Source organism: Ziziphus jujuba, chromosome 6 (genome assembly GCF_031755915.1).
Source record: "Ziziphus jujuba cultivar Dongzao chromosome 6, ASM3175591v1".
Lineage (NCBI taxonomy): Eukaryota > Viridiplantae > Streptophyta > Magnoliopsida > Rosales > Rhamnaceae > Ziziphus > Ziziphus jujuba.
Window position 1 is genome coordinate 28,765,939 of NC_083384.1, and position 23,249 is coordinate 28,789,187.

A 23,249-nucleotide genomic window follows, 5' to 3' on the forward strand; every position below is an offset into this window, starting at 1 on the left:
AAATGATCAAATGGGTCATTATTTTAATCTAAGTGATCGTACTTTGTTCTTACTGAGGCTTTTCAGACATTTTTTTTTTTTGGGTAATAACATATATATATATATATATATATAAATATATTATTGCTCCAAACATGTTAAATTAAAAGACTAATCAGACATGTGATTTGGAGGGATGTCTTCCTAATTAGCCGTGTAATAAATTGTTGCCGTTAATGAATTATTTCTCTAATTTGTACGGCCTCAAGTCATAAGTAGACTTAGAACCTCTTTAATCGAATGCTTTGGTCCCACTTTTTTCTTTTGTTTTTTTGGTAATCTACTTTGGTCTTCTTTGAAGCTTCATATTCAGCTTTTTGAATCACTTAAACTCTAGGCAAAGCGGGCGAAACTATTAGAGCAAAGGGTGCGAAGCACCACTAATGTTGACTACAACAACCACGATGTTTTCTTTTCTTTTTGAAAGAAACAAGCACAATGCTATTGATAAGGAAAAAAAAAAAAACTTTAAAAAAGCTAATCATAATGATAACTACAATAATAAGAGAAAGGTTCATTTGCTCAAGATTTAGGTAAAATAATGAATTCAATTGAAATTTATTCTCCATTTTTACTTATTACACTTTATATATGCTTTTCAAAGATAATTTTGGGATTACAAGGTGAACGTATGCAAAAGTTCATTTATTTTATTGTTTCAATTATATTATAGTATATTCAGAAGCCCAAAACAATATATATATATATATATATATATATATATGTATTATAGTTTTGAAGAAGACAGCCACTAGGCATGACAATTGGTGTGAAGATTCTGGAGCTAAAAAAAATTCCTCATCCTCCAAATTATTGTATGTCAAAAGAAATTATATTATAATATATCTTTGGTATGTATAAAATGAGATTGTGATGCAGTCATTGTAATTTATTTTTTATTTTTTATAGGCTTTGTCCCCTCTACTATTGTTCATTTTGCATGTTATTTCACAAACTTTGAAAATTCTCATATTAGCCACCAAATTCAATTGGTGCCCGAAAAAAAAAAGAATGGTTGAAAGACAATATGAGGCATTCGAATCAAAAGTGGTATGGTATGGTCTAAGGCTATCACTGTAATTTCACCCCTGGGAGTTGGGACGCCGGGTTATCCACAGCGTGCCTGTTGATTACAGAGTTGCAAAAACCCTGAAAAGGAGGTCTAAGCCAAGCTTGCCCGACCTACCTCTGGCGATGAGGGTTTTGTGCTCCGGCATGGATAAGTCTTTGGTGGAGTTAGAGAAAATGCACAACCTGCTCGTCATTAAACTAATCCGGCAGGACATTAGCCACCGGTTCTATGTTACCCTCTTTTCGCCGGAGCCGATCGTCTTCCTCCTCCTTCACCGGCACTCGTAAATCTAGGGTTCGTAAACTAAGCCCCTTCCTTTTAAATTTTGCTTTCGATTTCTTGTTTCCGAATACATTTTCGAATAATTTTTTTGGTGTGCAAATGTTTGATTTCTCAATTTCCGAATTCCATTTGATTTAGGTACTTGAAAGTAGCATATCATCAAGGTCGTTTGGGTTCTGGAGGATGGACCTTTGTCATTGTTGGAGGAGCTTGTAGAAGGTACCAATTGTGTGATATAATTAATTGCATATTTTAAAGTCTTTGTTAATTGTTCTTGGGGGTTGTAAAATTTTTAATTCGAATTGAGTAGTTTGCTTTTCGCCTCTGAAAATTATATTCTATATACAGTAGAAGCTTATGATATGTATAGCCTTTTGTTATGAAAGGGTGTGTTTTATCTGATTGCTACTGTAGCTTTTGATTAATGAAATTCTTTCTTATAAAATGAAAAAAAGTACAAGTTTTATTTTCTTTTATTGTATAATTTTTGAACTTTAGCTTGAAAGGTGATGATGCCTATTATTACTTGAATTTTTTTTTTGGAATATTTTTCTGTCAATTACTTTCAGAACAATTTTGATGGAACATATATAATGTTATTATTGTTCTGAGATGCAAAAATTCCTGGAAGCTGTGAAAAATCTTCAAAAGCACTGGGGCTTAATTTCTAGATATCCAATTTGGAATTGGCTCCATCCCGCTCAAAAATGGTGAGCTTAGAAGCTGCTAAGCTTTTTATATATGCATATATAAATTATTATTTATAATTAGAAGTGTATGTTTTATTTTATATTTTTTTTTATAATTTATCAATTTTATATTCATAGAAATTTAAATTGGTTTATTTTGACTTTCAAATTTTTTTATTTTTTTATTTATTTTTAATTTCATATCAATTTAAATATATATTTAATTTTTTTTAATATTAAAATTTAATTTTCGAAAATCTTATACCCCATTGCTTTAGAACTTATGCCTTGCCTCATAACCAAAACAAAAAAAAAAAAAAAAAAAAAAAAAAAAAAAAAACAAACCCCTCATCTTGTGTTTTCGGCTCACAAAACACTGCTTATGATTGGTGAACTTCGTGAAGGCAGAAAATAAATTGTTAATTGCTACTAATTCTTCCCAAATATAAAATATAGGCCATTAGGACTCTACATTGGTATACATGAACATAATATAGACTCTGCCAAAATAAGAACAATGCCACCGGCAAAATAACTAAGAACAATACCCCATGACACAAACCCTGTCAAATGCCACTAATCAATGGAGAGTGCATTCTTTAACACACATCCACCAATAGGCACCAATAGTTAAGACCTTGTTTTTGTACCTTCTTATATTTTTAATAATGAATAAAACATATATATATATATATATATATATATGAAAATTTATGAAGATGAGCAACAATCATCTATAACCACTAATATAAATTTGACGACTGATTTCCTTTATAATAGCAGTTATATATATAGGACTAACATATTGTAGTAAAAAATAAATTAAACTTGTGGTTTGGAGTGATGTCTCTCACAATTACTCATGTAATTAATAAATTGTTATTAATTAATTAAATCATAATAATCACAATTATGATAACATTTTCAAATTTCTACCACCTCAAGACTTTAGAACATCTTTTCCTCCAAGACTTTGGTCATTTTTTGTTTTTTTGTTTTTTTTGTTTTTTTTGGGTAATCCACTTTGGTCCTACTCTGATACTTCATATTCAGCTTTTGGACCCACGCTCCTCAAACTAAGGCAAAGAGCACGAAAGTATAGAGCAAAGGGAGCGAAGCACCACTCAATATGAAAAAAAATTATCAACCAGTAATAAAACAAAATAATCTTAAAAAATGGCGTTCTAGAATCTAGAGTGTATATATAGATATATTTATATATATATATATATATATATATATATCAGTACTAGTGTTTTGGTTAGCGTGCAAGAAAAATAAATAGAAAATGATGCCAGTAGAGTTGAACCTAATAAAACAACATCTTCATTTACAAGTCTCAGCACCATTCTCATTTTAATGTGCGAACCTAAATTATTGGTAGCTGAAGGCACAGGATTAGGAACAATCCACAAGCTGTAGGGTGATGAAAAATGCCTGGTTACGTGATGAAAGGGTTTTGCAACTCTTTTTCTTCTAAGTTGTATTCTCCTACCTCGAATTCCAACCCAGCTGGCAAATAATCAATACCCGTGTAGTATATTGAATTTTTCCAATATCTTATACTATTTTGAGCTGGTACCAATATTGATGTTCGTTTTCGACTTAAAAGCACAATTGGATCCCCCAAACTATCTATCTTTTTCCTTTTTTTCCCACAATAGTCTAGCTTGAACACATAAAAATGGAAGATTTTCTCGGCTAGTAGGGTTTTATCAGGTGGTACATTCACATTAATAGCTTGTACCACAAGCAAAACATCGTTAAATATGATCTGTGTAGGAATAAGAGTATTATTATTTTCCAAGTCCCAAACCTCAACTAAGCCTCTGCTAACCAATGCATAGAGAGCTTATCAGTATGATATACTATATCCTTGAAGGATCGGCGTTGGTCACCAAATTTTATCCACGTACCATGATTATGATCATGATCATCATCGCCACCACCATCCATGAAGATTGCAAGTCTATTTGAAGATGCAGATGAAACAGCAACCCTAAAGCAGCTGCAGGTGGATGTATCGGACAAGAGGATGGCTTTAGAAACAGAAATATTATATGTTCCAAAAGTTTCAGTGAGGGATGGGAGTTGAATTTCAGTCCTAGAAAAAGGATATTTTGTAATATTGTTGTTGAAAAAAATATCAACCAACCGAATGACGATCCCACCGCATAGGTTGAATATTCATCATCATAAGCCAGAGTGAAAAAGTTCATGAGCTCATAAAACTTTTTCTCTTCGAAACCGTATAAGCACAGTGAATCATCGGCCTGCTGTTTCTGTAATTGTGTTCTTCTAGGACGCATGAGCCATGATGTTTCGCGAAGCCGTGAGCACGGTGGAGATGATGTGCAGGAGATTGCAGCCTTGCACCATGAAGAAGACACTGCTTTCAAGCAGATGAGATCAGCGGAACCCAATTTTGGAAAGATGATTGAAGGATATCGGTTGGAAGATCCAACCAGTTTGCGCTTGCCATTGTTTGGTTCAGTCTGAGCTTCAATTGTGTATATATCAATCAATAATCGGAGTTTTGGATGAATTTAGTGGAGATGATGTATTAGCCCTAGGGCAACCAATTTAATTGAAAAAAGAAATAGGGATTTGTATTCATACGTAAACCCACTTTGCACATTTATAAATTTTTGTCCATGAAAAAAAAAAATGATATATAAATCTAATTTTTGTCCATGAAATAAAAAAATGATATATAAATCTTTTCTTTTATTCACGTTTGACCTCACTCAAGCTAATGATCCAAATCTAAGAGCATTTCCAATTGTTATTTTTATTGAAGTCTATGTGGCATGAGTTTTAGAAAGTGTTCATGCTTATGTGGCATCCTTATCATTTAATAAATAATATTTTCTGATAATTTCTCTCCAATAAATTCTGTATAAAGTATCATAAAATGCTGATGTGTAATTTTTTATTTTAAAATTATATTTAATTAAAATTAAACCTAATTAAAATACAATAAATTGAAAACAATACAAACGGAACCTGTGAACTTGATGAATAGAGAGATAGCAAAACCAAAGCAGATTCATAAAAGCAGGGAAAAAAAATGGCTTTTTTTATCCCTACGTTTCTAAAGGTGTGGATTTTGTCTATGTTTTCTATTATTCTATAATTATTCTATGATTACTTGCTTCTTTTTGTTTCTTTGTAATGGCTCTATTGCCATTTTTTAAATAAATTTAGAGAGCGAGGGAGGTGAAGGAGAAGTGGAGGTGGGAAAGATAAAAGAAGATCAAAAAACAAAAGAGTCTATTGAAGAACAATAATATTTCTTATAGTGAATTTAATAGATATATATATATATATGTCAGGACTTGTCTAAAATTTCTCACCGAAACTCTAGACAAGCCCTGATCCCAGGGAAACCCTACTGGACCTTCCAATGGAAAATCAGGCAGAACCTCTCCTAAGGATTGGACTTACCACAAATTTCCTACACTGAAAATACACTTCTATATACACCATCTTATTCCTCCCACATTACTACAATTTGTTTCCACAAATTTACAGCACTCCAAAATAATAACAGGGAATCAATATATGATTCAATAAATATGTGTCCAATCAGTATACAGAGCATTATACAAATAATTATAAAATTAATACAATGACAGATAAAGCAATACAAGATGAAGAGGAAAAAGGGAGGAAAAGCTTCTCTTGGACTTTCAGCAATGAACTGAGACGTCGAGTTCGATCCCGGACAATCAACGTCGACTAACTTGGACCTACGGGAACGGAATTTGAAAACATGAGATGTTAATCATCTCAGTGAGTAACCCAATCTAATATAAAATTATAATAGTAATAATAATTATAGTACACTTGATTAATTAAGAATAATAAATAAATAATTAATAATTGAAATGAAATAATATTTTCTCTTAAAACCCTCACCATTCACTCCGTTGGAAAAGTTCCCATTTTAAAACATTTTCGTAAAATCCAATATTTTATGCCCCAAAAATCAAGGAATAATTAATTTAATAAAAATTTAAATAATCCAAATTTATAATGAAATAAATTGAAATAAAATAACTTATAACAATATTAAATAATTAATTCATGTTATAACAATTAATACCAAAATATTAATAAAACTCACATTGAAACAATTCATGAAATAATTAAATAATTAAAATAAATCAATTTATTGAATAATTAAGCAAAGGAAAAATTAAATCAAATTAAAACTTCCATTTGAAATAAATAATAAAAACAACATTAAATACATTCTAATTTAAATATAATTTCAAAATATTTATTTTGAAAATCATGTTCCGAAAACCACTTGATGCACCCACTATATACCAGTGGCGCCAACGGCACCCAGCGTCCCGAGCACCGCCAGACAGGAGGTTAAAGAGAGAAACCGGTATACGTCCGCTTGGTGTCCCACGGTGCCGCTGCTAACAGGTGTCCCGGCCATGAAGGGGTGGCTTACCCTCATCCGATGGCAACCACAGGACAACCCCATAAATCACCTGCACACTACTCACACCCACCTGCGCACTAATCATATCCATATGCGCACTAATCACATCCATATACACAGAACACCAGTACGTGTATGGTGCATCTAAAAACTCATAAATCATAAATCATATTTTTCAAAATCTCAAAATTTCATAAATATCATCGGGTTTATTCCATCAAATTAAACCCGTAATTTTCCACATTCTCTTTTAAATCATCATTATAAATCCATCAAGTTCAAATCCATCAATTTGAATATACAAATTTTTCAATGGCATAAGGTCAAGCCATTAATATTTCAGTGCATCAATATCTTTGAAAGATAATAATTTAAATCCATATTTTTCTCAAATTCTCAAAAATCAATTTAAATCAATAATCTGAAAACCATATAAATTCCATATATAATTAATTCATAAAATTGTGCACAATAATTGAATAATAACCATAACAATAATTAAAATAAATCAAAACCACAATTTCTTTAAATTCCCAAATATATTTTTTTGGCACCAAAACATATATTAAAAACATTATAAATTGGCAATACAATTTTAGATCGAAATTCTCATAATATTAAACACATAAACATATTTTTGAAATATTCCATTATGAAATATTCCAACAATAAAATTTGATAATAATTACCAAAATCTCAAATTCCTTAAAACCAAAATATTTTATCATGTACAAATATTTAATTCCATTAAATTTTGGCATCAAAATTCCAAGTATAAATTTACTAAATATTCAACACATCAAACATATTTTTCAAATAACCAATTAACACAAAATATATATATTTTAACATCCCAAATTAATTTTGAAGGTGGGTCACTCACTTCGAGCATGCAATTAACCCAAGATCCTCTATGGGATTAATTCCACGACGCACACGTGCTCCTAGAACAACAATATTACACAATTCAAATAAATTAATATTTTATTCGGATAAATAATATCCCGTATCCGAGGGTTTAACACAACGTTGTCCAAAATTCACAAATAAGGTGCCTATGGAAAGCTAAGAAGACGAGGATCATATTACCGATCTTTATTGGACCCAATTTGATCGGCAGGGGCCGATAGAATGGACGGGAAGTTTCGGCCGAACTTCAACTTGTCGTATCTCTCAAACGACAGGGAATTGAGCTGAATGGACCTCAAAATCGAGCTCAGGAGGTCCAAAATAGATGGAAAGGAGTATCAGTTTGGCCAGTGGTGGCCGGATAGTCGACAGAGCCAATCTTGCCATCGCCAGCAACGAAGCCCGATCCGGCCGCATCCGGGGACGGTTGGCCACCATTTTCCGGCTGATGGCCGGAATCTTCCCCCTCTTCCTCCCCATCAGGTGCGTGTGGCTTCATATGGTTGAAAAAAAAAAGAGAAACGCGATGGAGCCGAGAGGGAGAAAGAAGGAAGAGGGAAGAAGGAAGAAGAAGAAAAGAAAAGAAAAAGAAAAAGAAAGCCATTTTTCGTGGGTGTTTCCCACATGAGGAAAAAAGAAATTTTTTTTTAATAATAATAATAAAATAATAAAACAAATAAATAATATTAAGATAATATAGTATTTAATATTGTTGACATGTGGCATCTCCTCATTGTGATATATGACATTCTTTATTAAGTCACACGTAGCACATTATTCACATAGTTAAAAATAATATTAAAATAATACTTATTTGAAAAACTCTACAGGTCTATAACTTTCAAACCACATGTCCAAATCGGACGTACCGCTAGTCTATGAACTCATATCGATAAGTACTTCACAACTATGCATGAGTCAAACCTCAACTTTGCATGAACAAAAAGTCAACTCTGACACCCCTTGGACAGTTTGGATCTCAACTTGTTTTGCTCATAACTTTCAATCTATAGTTCCGTCTTCAACGTGCTCAACATGCTACTAGTCTATGAACTCGTGCTAACATGTACTTTTTAATGGTACCTTGATCAATGTGAAATTCCATCAGGAGCTAAAAGTCAACATTTAACCCCTTCTCGGTCAACGATGGTCAAACCTGTTGAACCTCGGTCAAATTTTAAAAATTCCGATGTACTTCGGAACGGGGTGTTACAATATAACCTTGAAATTTGACTTACCCCTTTATGAAAATTTGATCCAAAACAACCATAAACACAAATTCAATCACGCTTTAATCACCCATGGCACAATGAGAAGGATCCAAAGTTGATGATAATGTTCGAATGTCTTGGAACAATTGGGATTTTGTTGAACAAAATAAAAATAAATGAAAAAACGGAGGAATTAAGCAACGAAGAACAAGATTAAAAAATTAGCATGAAAGAAAAAATAAAAAAACTAAAAGCCTGTGCAGGAGTTATTTTTCTTTCAACAAAAGTCAATAAAAATAAATAAAATGCTGATTCAGCCTGTCTAATTGAATTTCCAGAAGTAGACAATGTCTTTCATAACTTCTATTTCTTTTGTTGCCACATCAGTTTGATAAAATTAATACATAGAACCATTGGAGATGATTTTTTTAAAATTCCATCTATTTATCTGATATGGCAAAAGATTTTTAAATTGACAGAGAACTATTGAAGATGCTCTAATTGCATATATATATATATATATATATTGACATTTATTTAGATTACATGCTAATTATATTATGACCAGAATAAGATATATATAAATATATATATATATATATATATATATATATATATATATATATATATATATATTTTGACATTTATTTAGATTACATGCTAATTATATTATGACCAGAATAAGATATATATATATATATATATAGATATAGATATAGATATAGATATAGATATGAGAATAAAAATAAAATTCCCAATAATAAATTTGCTTTTTTTTTTGTTGCAATTTTTATTATTATTATTTTTTAAGAGCAAAAATAAAATTCCCCATAATAAATTTGCTCTTTTTTGGCTTTTTGCAAAATATTTATTATCATTTTTTTATTGCCGAGGATTGAATTAGATATTAAAAAAGTTAGGGGGACATGAATAACGACAACACATTTGTAGTACCTATTTAAAATTTCCTTCACGTCTATTAATTAGTCTCAGATTAATTATTCTTTTATTTTTATTTTTTCCGCTCTATCCTTTTCTTTTCTTTCTTTCTTTCTCAATTTTTTTTTTGATAATAAATTCATCCACAATGTCCTCCCTGTCAGTAAAGGAAAACAAAAACATAAGATTAAATTAACATGTATGATATGAAGACGTACGGAATAAAGAATCTACTAGTTGTTTTTTAAGGGATTTATAAGTAATGTTTGTGTCAAATAAACATTAGTAAAATCAGAATGTCTTACTAATGCCTTGGACTGCAAGCATACCAAACTTGTGGTCCAACCTCTCACAGAAATTCAAATATAAATCAAATTGAAGGACTAGCATCGATCTTTAATTAATTGCAAAAGGAAAATTTTATTCAGTCGAAAAATACCCACGGCAAGTCACACAAATGCACGAACAGATTGCAATGTGGAGCATTTTCACCGTTTCACGTGTTCCATGACATACACATTATTGAGCTTGAATTTAACAAACAAATGCTAGCAACCCCTCCGTAGTCCAAATGCCCCACAGCCATACAACTAATTAGACTTTGATTGTTAAATGTGAATTTTCTTGCTTACTTTTGTTAGTTTCCCTAATTCAACGACAATATATAGAGATCGATTTTTTTTTTCTTTTTTTGGAGTGTTCGATTTGGTGTTAATTTGATCCTTGAGGATGCATGGCTGAAGTGCAAGATCAATTGGAAAACAAAAACATAAGTTTAAATTAGCATATAATATGAAGGCGTGGCAGATAAAGAATCTGCTAGTGGTTTATGAAGAGATTTCTTGCATATTTTTTAATTTTTTGGTATTCGGAATAAAAGTATAGGTTATAATAAGATTGGAGGTTTGCAAAACAATATGGTGGATATATAGCCTGCTCCAATCCCCAGCAACCTTTTTTAACTTGAGACATTCCACAAGTGTACCATCTCAAATATTTATTTTATCTTAAAAAAGATATGCTAGACAAAAGGTGGTTTTTTTTTTTTTTTTAAATAAGCTTTTGAAAGTCTTAATCAAGAAAAATGATACTTATCATCGTTGATGAATATCGTCCACTTATCTTCACTGGAATCTATGTTCATGTGTAGGTTACTTACTAACTAACTGTCCAGTTAAAGCTCTTTTATTCTATTTCTCTCAGTCATCGCGTAGACTGGCAGTCAACTTTGAAGCTCCAAAAGTTCTTCACGTTCCCATATGCACCTAAATCATCTCCATAAGAACACTCAACAACCCGTCTGAAACTTCGACACAAGCACCAAAAAAACAGCCATGGAAGATCCCCAAAACAAACCTCCACACATAGCCATTGTCCCAACTCCAGGAATGGGCCATCTAATCCCACTTGCTGAGTTAGCTAAACAACTCGTCCTCCATTGCAAATTTTCCATCACCTTCGTAGTTCCCAATGACGGATCATCCATGGAACCCCATAAGAAACTCCTTCAATCCTTACCGAAAACCATATCCTCCATCTTTCTTTCGCATGTGAGCTTCGACGATCTCCCTGACAACGCTCCGATTGAGGCAAGAATCGTACTCAGCTTGATCCGTTCTCTTAATTCTCTTCGAGACTCGTTAAAAGTACTAAACGAGTCGACTCGTTTAGTCGCCCTGGTCGTCGATCTCTTAGGCACGGATGCTCTTGCATTGGCTAAAGATTTCGACATTCTTCCCTATATCTTCTTTCCTTCATCGATGATGGCTTTGTCATCGGTTTTCTATCTTCCAAAACTTGATGAAACTTACCGTTGTGAGTACAGGGACATCCCCGAACCGGTTAAGTTACCCGGATGTGTTCCTATCCATGGAAAGGATCTCATGGATCCGGTTCAGGATAGGAAAAACGAGGTCTATAAAATGGTTCTTCATATAGCAAAGTTGTATAATAATGCTTCTGGGATTTTGGTTAATAGTTTTGCGGATTTGGAACCAGGTGCTTTCAAGGCCTTGAAAGAAGGAATTCAAGGAAACCCACCGGTTTACTCTGTTGGACCTCTGATTCGGGTCGGGTCTGAAGTCGATAGGAGATCCGAGTCCGAGTGTTCGAGGTGGCTGGATAAGCAGCCAAAAGGGTCGGTGTTGTTTGTTTCGTTTGGGAGTGGTGGAACTCTTTCTCATGAGCAACTGAACGAGTTGGCTTTGGGATTGGAGATGAGCGGTCAGAGATTCCTTTGGGTGGTTCGGAGGCCAAAGAAAGCTGCACATGGAAATTACTTTGATGCCCAGAGCGTGGAAAACGACGACGTTTTTAATTTTCTACCCGACGGGTTTCTGGAAAGGACAAAGGAAGTGGGATTGGTTGTCCCTTCTTGGGCTCCACAGGTGCAGGTTCTTAGCCATGGTTCCACTGGTGGGTTTGTTTCCCACTGTGGTTGGAATTCTGTGCTGGAGAGCATCGTTCATGGTGTGCCTTTGATTGCTTGGCCACTTTATGCTGAGCAAAAAATGAATGCTGTTTTGTTGGCCGATGATTTGAAAGTTGCTGTGAGGGTCACAGTCAATGATAAAGGTCTGGTTGGGCGCCAAGAAATTGCCGAGTATGCAAAGGGACTGATTGAAGGAGAAGAAGGAAAATTGCTTAGGCACAGGATGGAAAGTTTCAAGGAAGCAGCTTCAATGGCTTTGAGCAAAGATGGGTCTTCTACAAAATCACTTGCGGAGGTTGCTCAGATTTGGAATAGGCACAAAAATTAATCCCCAATATCTTATTACCTCTGTTTTCTATGCTTGTTTTGCATCTTCTTTAATTTCTCTGTTTTTTAGTCTCTGAAATCCACCTACTAGCCCCCTCATATGCCAGGCTTGATTTGCAAAGAAAACACCAGAAATTTCATGTACTTAGTTGTCTTTTTCCTTTTTTTAGCTGAAACATGTACTTCGTTGTCCAATACTATTATTATGTATGCGACGCAGTGTACGCCATGGTGTGGTTGATATATAATTTTACTTCCAGGCTTTGCAACCAGACGGTGGCACCAATGTTCACCAAAAAGAAAAAAGAAAAAAAAAAAAAAAAGGTGGCACCAAAAAATTTATTATCTGGAGAAAAGTCGAGAGAGAGAGAGAGAGAGAGTAACTTTTCGTAATAAATCCCCTTATTTTTTAAGTTTGATTTTGTTTAAAAAAATCCGTAAAAGCAACAATTGTTTTTTTTTTTTATGAATAAAGCAACTCTGCTTTCTTTTTTCGCTGAAATTAAAGCAACTTTGCTTTCATTCGTTCAGATGGACAAACGTGCACATTACCCAACTAAGTATGGAGGAGCATTTGTTCAAAAATAAAAATTAAAAAAAGAAAGGTATGGAGGGTCATTAGCTGAAAGTGTGAACAATGATTCGGAATCTTCCGTAGGTGAGCAATCAATTGGGGAATTATTTTACCCAAAAAAAAATCAGATGAGGAATTATAATTTTTTTGGTAAATAAATGGGGGCATTATGAATTTCTCATTTTTTTGTACACATGAATGGATAGACTGAGAGCAGCTCTTTTTTAAAACCCATATTTCAGAGCCCAAAAATTATCAAATGGGTCATTATTTTAACCTAAGTGATGTACTTTATTCTTATTGGGACTTTTCAGACATTTTTTTGGGTAATAACATTTATAGATATATTATAGCCCTAAACATATTAAATTAAAAGAGTAATCAGACATGTGATTTGGAGTGATGTCTTCCTAATTAGCCGTGTAATAGATTGTTGCCGTTAATTAATTATTTCTCTAATTTGTACGATCTCAAGTCATAAGTAGACTTGAGAACCTCTTTAATCAAAGGCTTTGGTCCCACTTATTTTCGTTTGGTTTTTTGGGAATCTACTTTGGTCTTCTTTGAAGCTTCATATTCAGCTTTTTGAACCATCAAACCGAGGCAAAGCGCAAGAAACTACTAGAGCAAAGGGTGCGAAGCAACACTAATGTTGACTACAACAGCCACGATGCTTTCTCTTTTTTTTTTTTTTTTTTTTTGGGGGGAAGCAAAAAGCACAATGTTATTAATAGAAAAAAAGAAAACTTTAAAAAAAGTAACAAATAAAAAGGTTACTTTAAAAAAGCTAATCATAATGATAACTACAATAATAAGAGAAGGGTTCTTTTGCACAAGATTTTTAGGTAAAATAATGAATTCAATTGAAATTTATCATCCATTTTTACTTATTGCACTTTTATATTTGCTTTTCAAAGCTAATTTTGGAATTACAAAGTGAACGTGTGCAAAAGTTCAATTTATTTTATTGCTTCAATTATTATAGTATATTCAGAAGCCAAAAAAATAAAAAATAAAAACTATATATATTATAGTTTTGAAGGAGACAGCCACTTGGCATGACAATTGGTATGATTCTAGAGCTAAAAAAAATTCCTCATTCCTTCCTCATCCCCAAATTTATTGCATGTCAAAAGAAATTTTATTATAATATATCTTTGGTATTTATAAAATGAGATTGTGATGTAGTCATTGATATATATATATATATATATTTTTTAATTTTTTTGTTAGGTAGCTTTGTCCCCTCAACTATTGTTCATTTTGCATGTTATTTCACAAAGTTTGAAAATTCTCGTATTAGCCACCAAATTCAATTAGTGCCCGGAAAAAAACAAGAAATGAATGGTTGAAAGACAATATGAGGCATTCGAATCAAAAGTGGTATGGTGTGGTCTAAGGCTATCACTGTGATTTCACCCTTGGGAGTTGGGATGCCAGGTCATCCACGGTGTGCCTGTTGATTACAGAGTTCCAAAAAACCCCGAAAACGGCGATGAGGGTTTTGTGCTCTGGCATGGATAACTCTTTGGTGGCGTTAGAGAAAATGCACAACCTGCTCGTCGTTGAACTAATCCCGCCGGACATTAGCCACCGTTTCGATGTTACCCTCTTTTCGCCGGAGCCGATCGTCTTCCTCCTCCTTCACCCGCACTCGTAAATCTAGGGTTCGTAAACTAAGCCCCTTCCTCTTCAATTTTGCTTTCGATTTCTTGTTTCCGAATACAGTTTCGAATAACTTTTTTGGTTTGCAAATGCTGTGATTTCTCAATTTCCGAATTCCGTTTGATTTAGGTACTTGAAAGTAGCATATCATCAAGGTCGTTTGGGTTATGGAGGATGGACCTTTGTCATTGTTGGAGGAGCTTGTAGAAGGTACTAATTGTGTGAGATAATTAATTGCATATTTGGAGGACTTTGTTAATTGTTCTTGGGGGTTGTAAAATTTTTAATTCGTTTTTTTGTTTGGGCAAATTGAGTAGTTTGCTTTTTGCCTCTGAAAATTATATTCTATATACAGTAGAAGCTTATAATATGTATAGCCTTTTGTTACGAAAGGGAGTGTTTTATCTGATTGTTACTGTAGCTTTTGATTAATGAAATTCTTACTTATAAAAAGAAAAAAGTACAAGTTTTATTTTATTTTAGGGTATATTATACTGTAGATTTTTCAGATTTTTTTTTTTTATTACAACGGAATGTTTTTGTGTTTATATTTTTATAATTTTATAAAGATATCTAACTATATTTAAAAGAAACTTTGAAGATGTAGAATGTAATATATCTTTTGTTTAATTGTATAATTTCTGTTATCTATTATAATTTTTGAACTTTAGCTTGAAAGGTGATGCCTATTATTACTTGAATTTTTTTACTTTTGGAATGTTTTTCTGTCAAGTACCTTCAGAACAATTTTGATGGAACATATACAGTGACTCCAATTATAATGTTGTTATTCTTCTGAGATGCAAAAATTCCTGGAAGCTGTGAAAAATCTTCAAAAGCACTGGGGCTTAATTTCTAGATATCCAACTTGGAATTGGCTCTATCCCGCTCAAAAATGGTGAGCTTAAATCCTGCGAATCTTTTTATATATGCATGTATAAATTATTATTTATAAATTAGAAGTGTATGTTTGATTTTATTTTATTTTTATAATTTATTAATTTTATATTCATAGAAATTTTGATTGGTTTATTTTATTTTTTTAATTTCATATCAATTTAAATATATATTTAATTTTTTTAATATTAAAAATTTAATTTTCGAAAAGCTTGTACCCCAATGCTTTAGAACTTACGCCTTGCTTCGTAACAAAGAAAACCCTCCTCTTGTGTTTTCGGCTCACAAGACACTGCTTAGGATTGGTGAAATTCGTGAAGGCAGAAAATAAGTACTGTTAATTGCTATTAATTCTCCCCAAATATAAAATATAGGCCATTAGGACTCTACATTGATATACATGAACATAATATAGACTCTGCCAAAATAAGAACAATGCCACCGGCAAAATAGCTAAGAACAATACCCCATGACACAAACTCTGTCAAATGCCACTAATCAATGGAAAGTGCATTCTTTTACACACATCCACCAATAGGCACCAATAGTTAAGACCTTGTTTTTGTATCTTGTTATATTTTTAATAATGAATAACATATATATATATATATATTATATATGAAAATTTATGAAGATGAACAACAATCATCTATAACCACTAGTGTAACTTTGACGACTGATTTCCTTTATAATAGCAGTCATATATATATATATATATTGGACCAACATATTGTAGTAAAAAATAAATTAAACTTGTGGTTTGGAGTGATGTCTCTTACAATTACTCATTGAATTAATAAATTGTTATTAATTAATTAAATCATAATAATCACAATTATGATAACATTCTCAAATTTCTACCACCTCAAGACTTTAGAACATCTTTTCCTCGAAGACTTTAGTCCTTTTTTGTTTTTTTGTTTTTGTTTTTGTTTTTGTTTTTTTGTTTTTTTTTTTTTTTGGTAATCCACTTTGGTCCTACTCTGATACTTCATATTCAGCTTTTGGACCCACGCTCCTCAAACTAAGGCAAAGAGCACGAAAGTATAGAGCAAAGGGAGCGAAGCACCAGTCAATGTGAAAAAAAATTATCAACCAGTAATAAAACAAAATAAGCTTAAAAAATGGCATTCTAGAATCTCGAGTGTGTGTATATATATATATATTTATATATATCAGCACTAGTGCTTTGGTTTGCGTGCAAGAATGATGCCAGTAGAATTGAACCTAATAAAACATCATCTTCATTCACAAGTCTCACCACCATTCTCATTTTAATGTGAGAACCTAAATTATTGGTAGCTGACGGCACAGGATTAGGAACAAGCCACAAGCTATAGGGTGATGAAAAATGCCTGGTTACGTGAGAGTGTTTCGCACTTTTTCTTCTAAGTTGTATTCTCCAACCTCGAATTCCAACCCAGCTGGCAAATAATCCATACCCTGTAGTATATTCAATTTTTTCCAATATCTTATACTATTTTGAGCTGGTACCAATATTGATGTTCGTTTTCGACTTAAAAACACAATTTGATCCCCCAAACTATCTATCTTTTTCCATTTTTTCCCACAATAGTCTGGCTTGAACACATAAAAATGGAAGATTTTCTCGGCTAGTAGGGGATTTATCCGGTGGTACATTCACATTAATAGCTTGTGCCACAAGCAAAACATCGTTAAATATGATCTGTGTAGGGATAAGAGTATTATTATTTTCCAAGTCCCGAACTTCAACTAAGCCTCTGCTAACCAATGCATAGAGAGCTTATCATTTTGGTATACTATATCCTTGAAGGATCGGCGTTGGTCACCAGATTTTATCCACGTAACATGAAGATTGCAAGTCTATTTGAAGATGCAGATGAAATAACAACCCTAAACAGCAGCAGGTAGATGTATCGGATAAGAGGATGGCTTTAGAGACAGAAAAATTATATCTTCCAAAAGTTTCAATGAGGGATGGGAGTTGAATTTCAGTCCTAGAAAAAGGATATTTTGTAATATTGTTGTTGAAAAAAATATCAACCAAACGAAAAACGAACCCACCGCATAGGTTGAATATTCATCATCATCATAAGCCCGCGTGAAAAGTTCATGAACTCATTAAACTTTTTCCCTTCGAAACTGTATAAGCACAGTGAATCATCGGCCTGCTGTTTCTGTAATTGTGTTACTCTAGGATAAATAAGCCATGGTGTTTCGCGAAGCCGAGAGTACGGTGGAGATGATGTGCAGGAGATTGCAGCCTTGCACCATGAAGAAGACACTGTTTTGAAGCAGATGAGATCAGCGGAACCCAATTTTGGAAAGATGATTGAAGGATATCGGTTGGAAGATCCAACCAGTTTGCGCTTGCCATTGTTTGGTTGACTCTGAGTTTCAATTGTGTATATATCAATCAATAATCGGAGTTTTGGATGAATTTAGTGGGAGACAATGTATGAGCCCTAGGGCACCCAATTTAATTGAAAAAAAAAATAGGGATTTGTATTCATACGTAAACCCACTTTTGCACATTTATAAATCTTTTGTCCATGAAAAAAAAAATATATATTATATATAAATCTTTTGTATTATTCACGTTTGACCTCACTCAACCTAATGAGCCAAACCTAATTGCATATATATATATATATATATATATATTGACATTTATTCAGATTACATACTAATTATATTATGACCAGAATAAGATATTTATATATATATATAGATATGAGAACAAAAATAAAATTCCCAATAATAAATTTGCTTCTTTTTTTTTTTTTTTTTGCAATTTTTTTTTTAAGAACAAAAATTAAATTCCCCATAATAAATTTGCTTCTTTCTTTTGGCAAATTTTTTATTATTATTTTATTATTGTCGATGATTGTATTAGATATTAAAAAAGTTAGGGGGACATGAATAACAACAACACATTTGTGGTACCTAGTTAAAATTTCCTTCACATCTATTAATTAGTCTCAGATTAATTATTCTTTTATTTTTATTTTTTCCGCTATATCCTTTTCTTTTCTTTCTTTCTTTCTCAGTTTTTTTCCTTTTTTTTTTTTTTTTGATAATAAATGCATCCACAATATCCTCCCTGTCAATAAAGGAAAACAAAAACATAAGATTAAATTAACATGTATGATATGAAGACGTACGAAATTGTCAAGACCTGTCCAAAATTCTTCCCCAGAATCCTAAACAAGCCCTGATTCTAGGGAAATACCACCGAACCTTCCAACGGAAAATCCGGCAGCACCTCCCCTAAGGGTAGGACTTACCAAAAATTACCTGCACTGAAAACACACTTCTATATTCATCCCCTTATTCCTCCCACGAAACTACAAATTGATACCACAAATTTACAGCATTTCACAACAATAACAGCAGCCCAGTGCATAAATAAAACATAAGTGTCCAAATAGTATACAGAGCTTCATGAAGTGCTAATCAACAGAAAATACAACAAGATGGAAGAAATAATACAACTGAAATGAACGAGTACAAAAGTACTTCTCGAAACACGATAGCGGCGGAGAATTGGTTCGCCCAGGAAGAACGTCTACCACCCCTTGCACCTAAGGGAACGGAACTTAAAAACGTGAGATGCTAATCATCTCAATGAGGGACCCTAGCTACTGAACACTTTTAATAGTAATAATAATAATATAACAAATAAGGGAATTGAATTAATACCAACAATAAATAGGTAAATAAATAATAACAGTTGGAAATAATAATTTTCCCTCAAAACTCTCACTAATGACTCCGTTAGAAATGTTCCCTTTTTAAAATATTTTCACAAAACCCGATATTCGTATTTCCCGAAAACCAAGGGATCAAACCATTTGATAAACAATAAACAAATAAATATCCCAATATATAATTAAAATGTAATAAATCATAATAAATAACTTTTGAACACCTTTGGGGTTCGAAACTTTATCTGAAAATTTACACTTGACGCACCATACCATATACCGGTGATGCCCTCCGATACCCAGCGTCCTGAGCACCGACTGGCGGGGAGATTAAAGAGAGAAACTTGCAAACGGCACTTCGGCGTCCCGACAGTACCGCTGCTGAAACCGTCATCCCGGCCAAGGAGGGGAGCGGCTGTGGCCAATATCAAACTTGCCTGCCCACAGTCCAATGGCAACCACGGGAGACATAATACTTGCGCGCTAACCATATACATACACCAGAACACCAATACTGTATGAATGCGTCTAAAATAATTATTAAATCAACCGTACCGTTCTTTCCAAAATTACCGTGGAAAATATACCAATTTTCACATTTACCATCCCACATATTTTCATTTAACAACTCGGTACGAAACATCGATAACAGTAAAACAATAATCTTTCTCGTAACACGAAGTTCAACAATTAAAATACTGTGGGCATAATTATAAAATCAAACCCCCAATTTAAACAAATATTTTTTCTCAAAATATTTAAACCAATTATGCCCGAAAAATAATATTTAAAACCACGCACAATTTATTACTGAAAATACCTTGCTCATGCATAATAATTAAAATTAAATCACAATAAAATAATAATCAAATCTTACCACATGAGCATAATTCAAATACCAATTAAACACCAATTAAACATAATTAATTGCCCAAAATATTTTTAAAGGTGGGTCACTCACCTTAAGCGTGTATATCAGCTAAGATCCTCCGCAGGATCAACTCCACTACTCGTACGCGCACCTAAAACATCCACAGTATACCAACCAAATACATTAATATTTTAATCGGGTAACTGCCAAATGGGTACCTGGGGAGCAAACACAAACGACAACTAAAAGTTACGAGTTATATACCGAATCGAAGCTTGAGTGATGAGGATCACGGATTCGGTCTTACTTCCCGGAGATCGGACCCGAGGTGGCCGGAATCTCGCCGGAAAGCTTTCGGGATTCGACTCCTCAATTCTCCCAAACCATTGCGAATTGGAGGAAAAGGACGCCGGATTTGAATTCCGGAGGTCGGAATTAGTGGACAGGGACCGGCGGTGCAACTGGGTACTTGCCAGAACAGTGACTTCCGGCGAGCCGCCGCGGTCACCGGCAATCGTCGCCCGCGGCGGCGCGTGCGGTAGCCGTTAGCTGAGATTTTTGGCAGTTTTGTAGATCGAGGGAAGAGGATTCCAACGGGACCGGCGGTGAGGCAAACGGAGGCCGGACGGCAGAGAGATCGGGGTTTGAAGATTTTCGGCGCCTCGCCGAAAAATTCTCCGATCCCGGCGTGTCGGAGGTCCGGTGGTCGTGAAATTTGGTGGGTAGGCCAAAATTACCACGGGTGAGGGACCGGTCAGGTGCATGTGGCTTGAAAATGGTCAGAAACTGGGCAAACGGTGGTGGCCGGAAAAATCACCGCCGAGCTTTGCCACCTCGATCCGGGAGCGTCCGGCGACCGTCGGTCGTGAAATTTCAGGGTTTGGCCGGAAATGGGAAGGAGCTCCCATCTGGCCGGTGCGTGTAGCAAGAGTCGGCCGGAAAATTGGACGATTCCGGCCGCCGGTCGGTTTTCTCTCTCTCTCTCTCTCCTCTCTCTCTTTCTCTCTCCTCCCCGGCGTTTTTGCCAAATAAAAGCCACCGTGGGTGACACTGTTCATCCACGTGGACCAATCAGGTGATGACACGTGGCATTACTGTGCACTTAAGCCAAATATAATAAAATATTACGGTATCCAGCGAACTTCAATCATCCATAACTTTTTAACCAGATGTCCAATTTAAACGTGCCGCTAGTCTATGAACTCGTATCGACGAGTATGTTACAACCATACAAGAGTCAAAACAAAACTACACAACAACAAAAAGTCAACTCCCGGCACCTTTTGGACAGTTTGCACCTCGACTTGTTTTGCCCATAACTTTCAAACCGTAACTCCGTTTTCGACGTGCTACTAGTTTACGAACTCGGGGCATCATGCACTTTGCCATGGTACCCTGGTCAACTAGAAATTCCAACTGGGACAAAAAGTCAACTTTTGACCCACTCGGTCAACGGTCAACCTCGGTCAACATGCACGGATTCCGGTGTGATTTGGGACGGGGTGTTACAACCTCCCCCCCTTATAAAAATTTCGTCCTTGAAATTCCACACGTCACTGGAACAGATAAGGGTACTGATCACGCATCTACGCTTCGGGCTCCTATGTTGCTTCCTCGACTAAATGGTTCCGCCATAAAACTTTAACTAGAGGAATAGTCTTGTTACGTAGCACCCGCTCCTCGCGATCCAAAATCTGCACTGGTTGCTCCACATACGAAAGATCTTCCCTTAATTCTATGTTAGGAGTCTCGAGTACGTGTGAGGGGTCTGCAATTTACTTCCGTAGCATCGAAACATGAAACACGTTGTGCACTCGGGCTAGCTCTTCCGGTAATGCCAACCTATAAGCCACAGGGCCAACCCTTTCCGTAATCTCGTAAGGCCCAATATAACGAGGACCCAACTTACCTCGTCGACCAAAGCATACTACTCCTTTCCATGGAGATAACTTTAGGAATACCCAATCTCCTACTTCGAATTCCAAATCCTTCCTACGCACATCGGCGTAACTCTTCTGTCGATCTTGGGCAACCTTCAATGGTCCTTAATGATCTTCATCTTGTCCAAGGTCATCCTTAAATACTCAGATCAAACCGCATTATTCGTAGCAAGGAGTCTCTCTTCTCCTACCTCACTCCAACACAAGGGTGTCCGACACTGCCTCCCATATAAAGCTTCATACGGGGACATCCCAATACTCACCTGGTAACTATTGTTGTAGACAAATTCTATCAATGGCAATTGTTCATCCCAGCTACCGCGAAATTGCATAATACAAGACCTTAGCATGTCTTCTAATGTCTGAATTGTGCGCTCAGCTTGTCCATCAGATTGCGGGTGAAAAGCGGTGCTGTAGTTAAGTCTTGCTCCTAGTGCATCAGCCAACTTCCGCCATAGTCGTGAAGTAAAATGCGGATCTCGATCGGATACGATAGCTAATGGTACTCCATGAAGACTTACAATACGTTGCACGAACAACTGGGCTAACTTCTCAAGTGAGAAGCGCTCTCTTATAGGTAGAAAGTGTGCTGACTTGGTAAGACGATCAATGATTACCCAAATGCCGTCGTACCTTCTAGGTGTGGGAGGAAGCTTGAATATGAAGTCCATGTTGAGTTCTTCCCACTTCCACACGGGAATAGGTAAGGATTGTAGTAGTCCCGAAGGCTTCTGTCTTTCTGCCTTTACTTGTTGACAAATTAAGCACTTTGATACAAAATCTGCCACTTCTCTCTTCATGCCAATCCACCAATAATACTTAACAAGCGTTCGGTATATTTTGGTACTTCCAGGATGCATCGCATACATCGAGCTATGCGCCTCTTCTAAGATCTCCTTCTTGAGTTCTGGGATATCAGGAACACAAAGTCGTCCTTTATACACGAGGGCTCCATCCCTCCTTATGGAAAACTCCAGATCAAGACCTTCTTCTACCTTGCTCTTAATTGTTCTCGATTTAGGATCTTCCATTTGAGTCTCCACTATACGATCCACCAACACCGGTCGCACCTGAAAACTAGCCATAAGAACTCTCGAAGGATGCATATGCATTAACACCCCCATCTTCTTCAACTCCACCATGAGAGGTAGTTGGATGGCTTGGATGTGAGCAAGAGATCCGATAGCCTTCCTACTCAAAGCATCTGCCACTACATTCGCCTTGCCTGGGTGATAATCAATCACACAGTCATAAT

At 34.8% G+C, this 23,249-nt stretch overlaps 1 protein-coding gene and 1 long non-coding RNA gene across 2 annotated transcripts; both read left to right on the forward strand.

The window, feature by feature from the left end:
- The first annotated feature begins 816 nt into the window (after positions 1–816).
- LOC125419113 (uncharacterized) lies at positions 817–1,869 on the forward strand. Its single transcript, XR_007238095.2, has 2 exons — positions 817–1,405; positions 1,532–1,869. It is a non-coding gene; the product is annotated as an uncharacterized LOC125419113 (long non-coding RNA).
- Positions 1,870–10,717: 8,848 nt separating this feature from the next.
- LOC125419178 (hydroquinone glucosyltransferase-like) lies at positions 10,718–12,630 on the forward strand. Its single transcript, XM_048464617.2, has one exon. It carries the CDS (start codon positions 10,935–10,937, stop codon positions 12,357–12,359), a length of 1,425 nt encoding a protein of 474 aa, XP_048320574.2. The 5' UTR covers positions 10,718–10,934; the 3' UTR covers positions 12,360–12,630.
- Positions 12,631–23,249: the final 10,619 nt, after the last annotated feature.

What these genes read in the sequence shown, in the direction of transcription:
- LOC125419178 (XM_048464617.2), top strand. Translation starts at nt 10,935, where the DNA reads ATGGAAGATCCCCAAAACAAACCTCCACACATAGCCATTGTCCCAACT.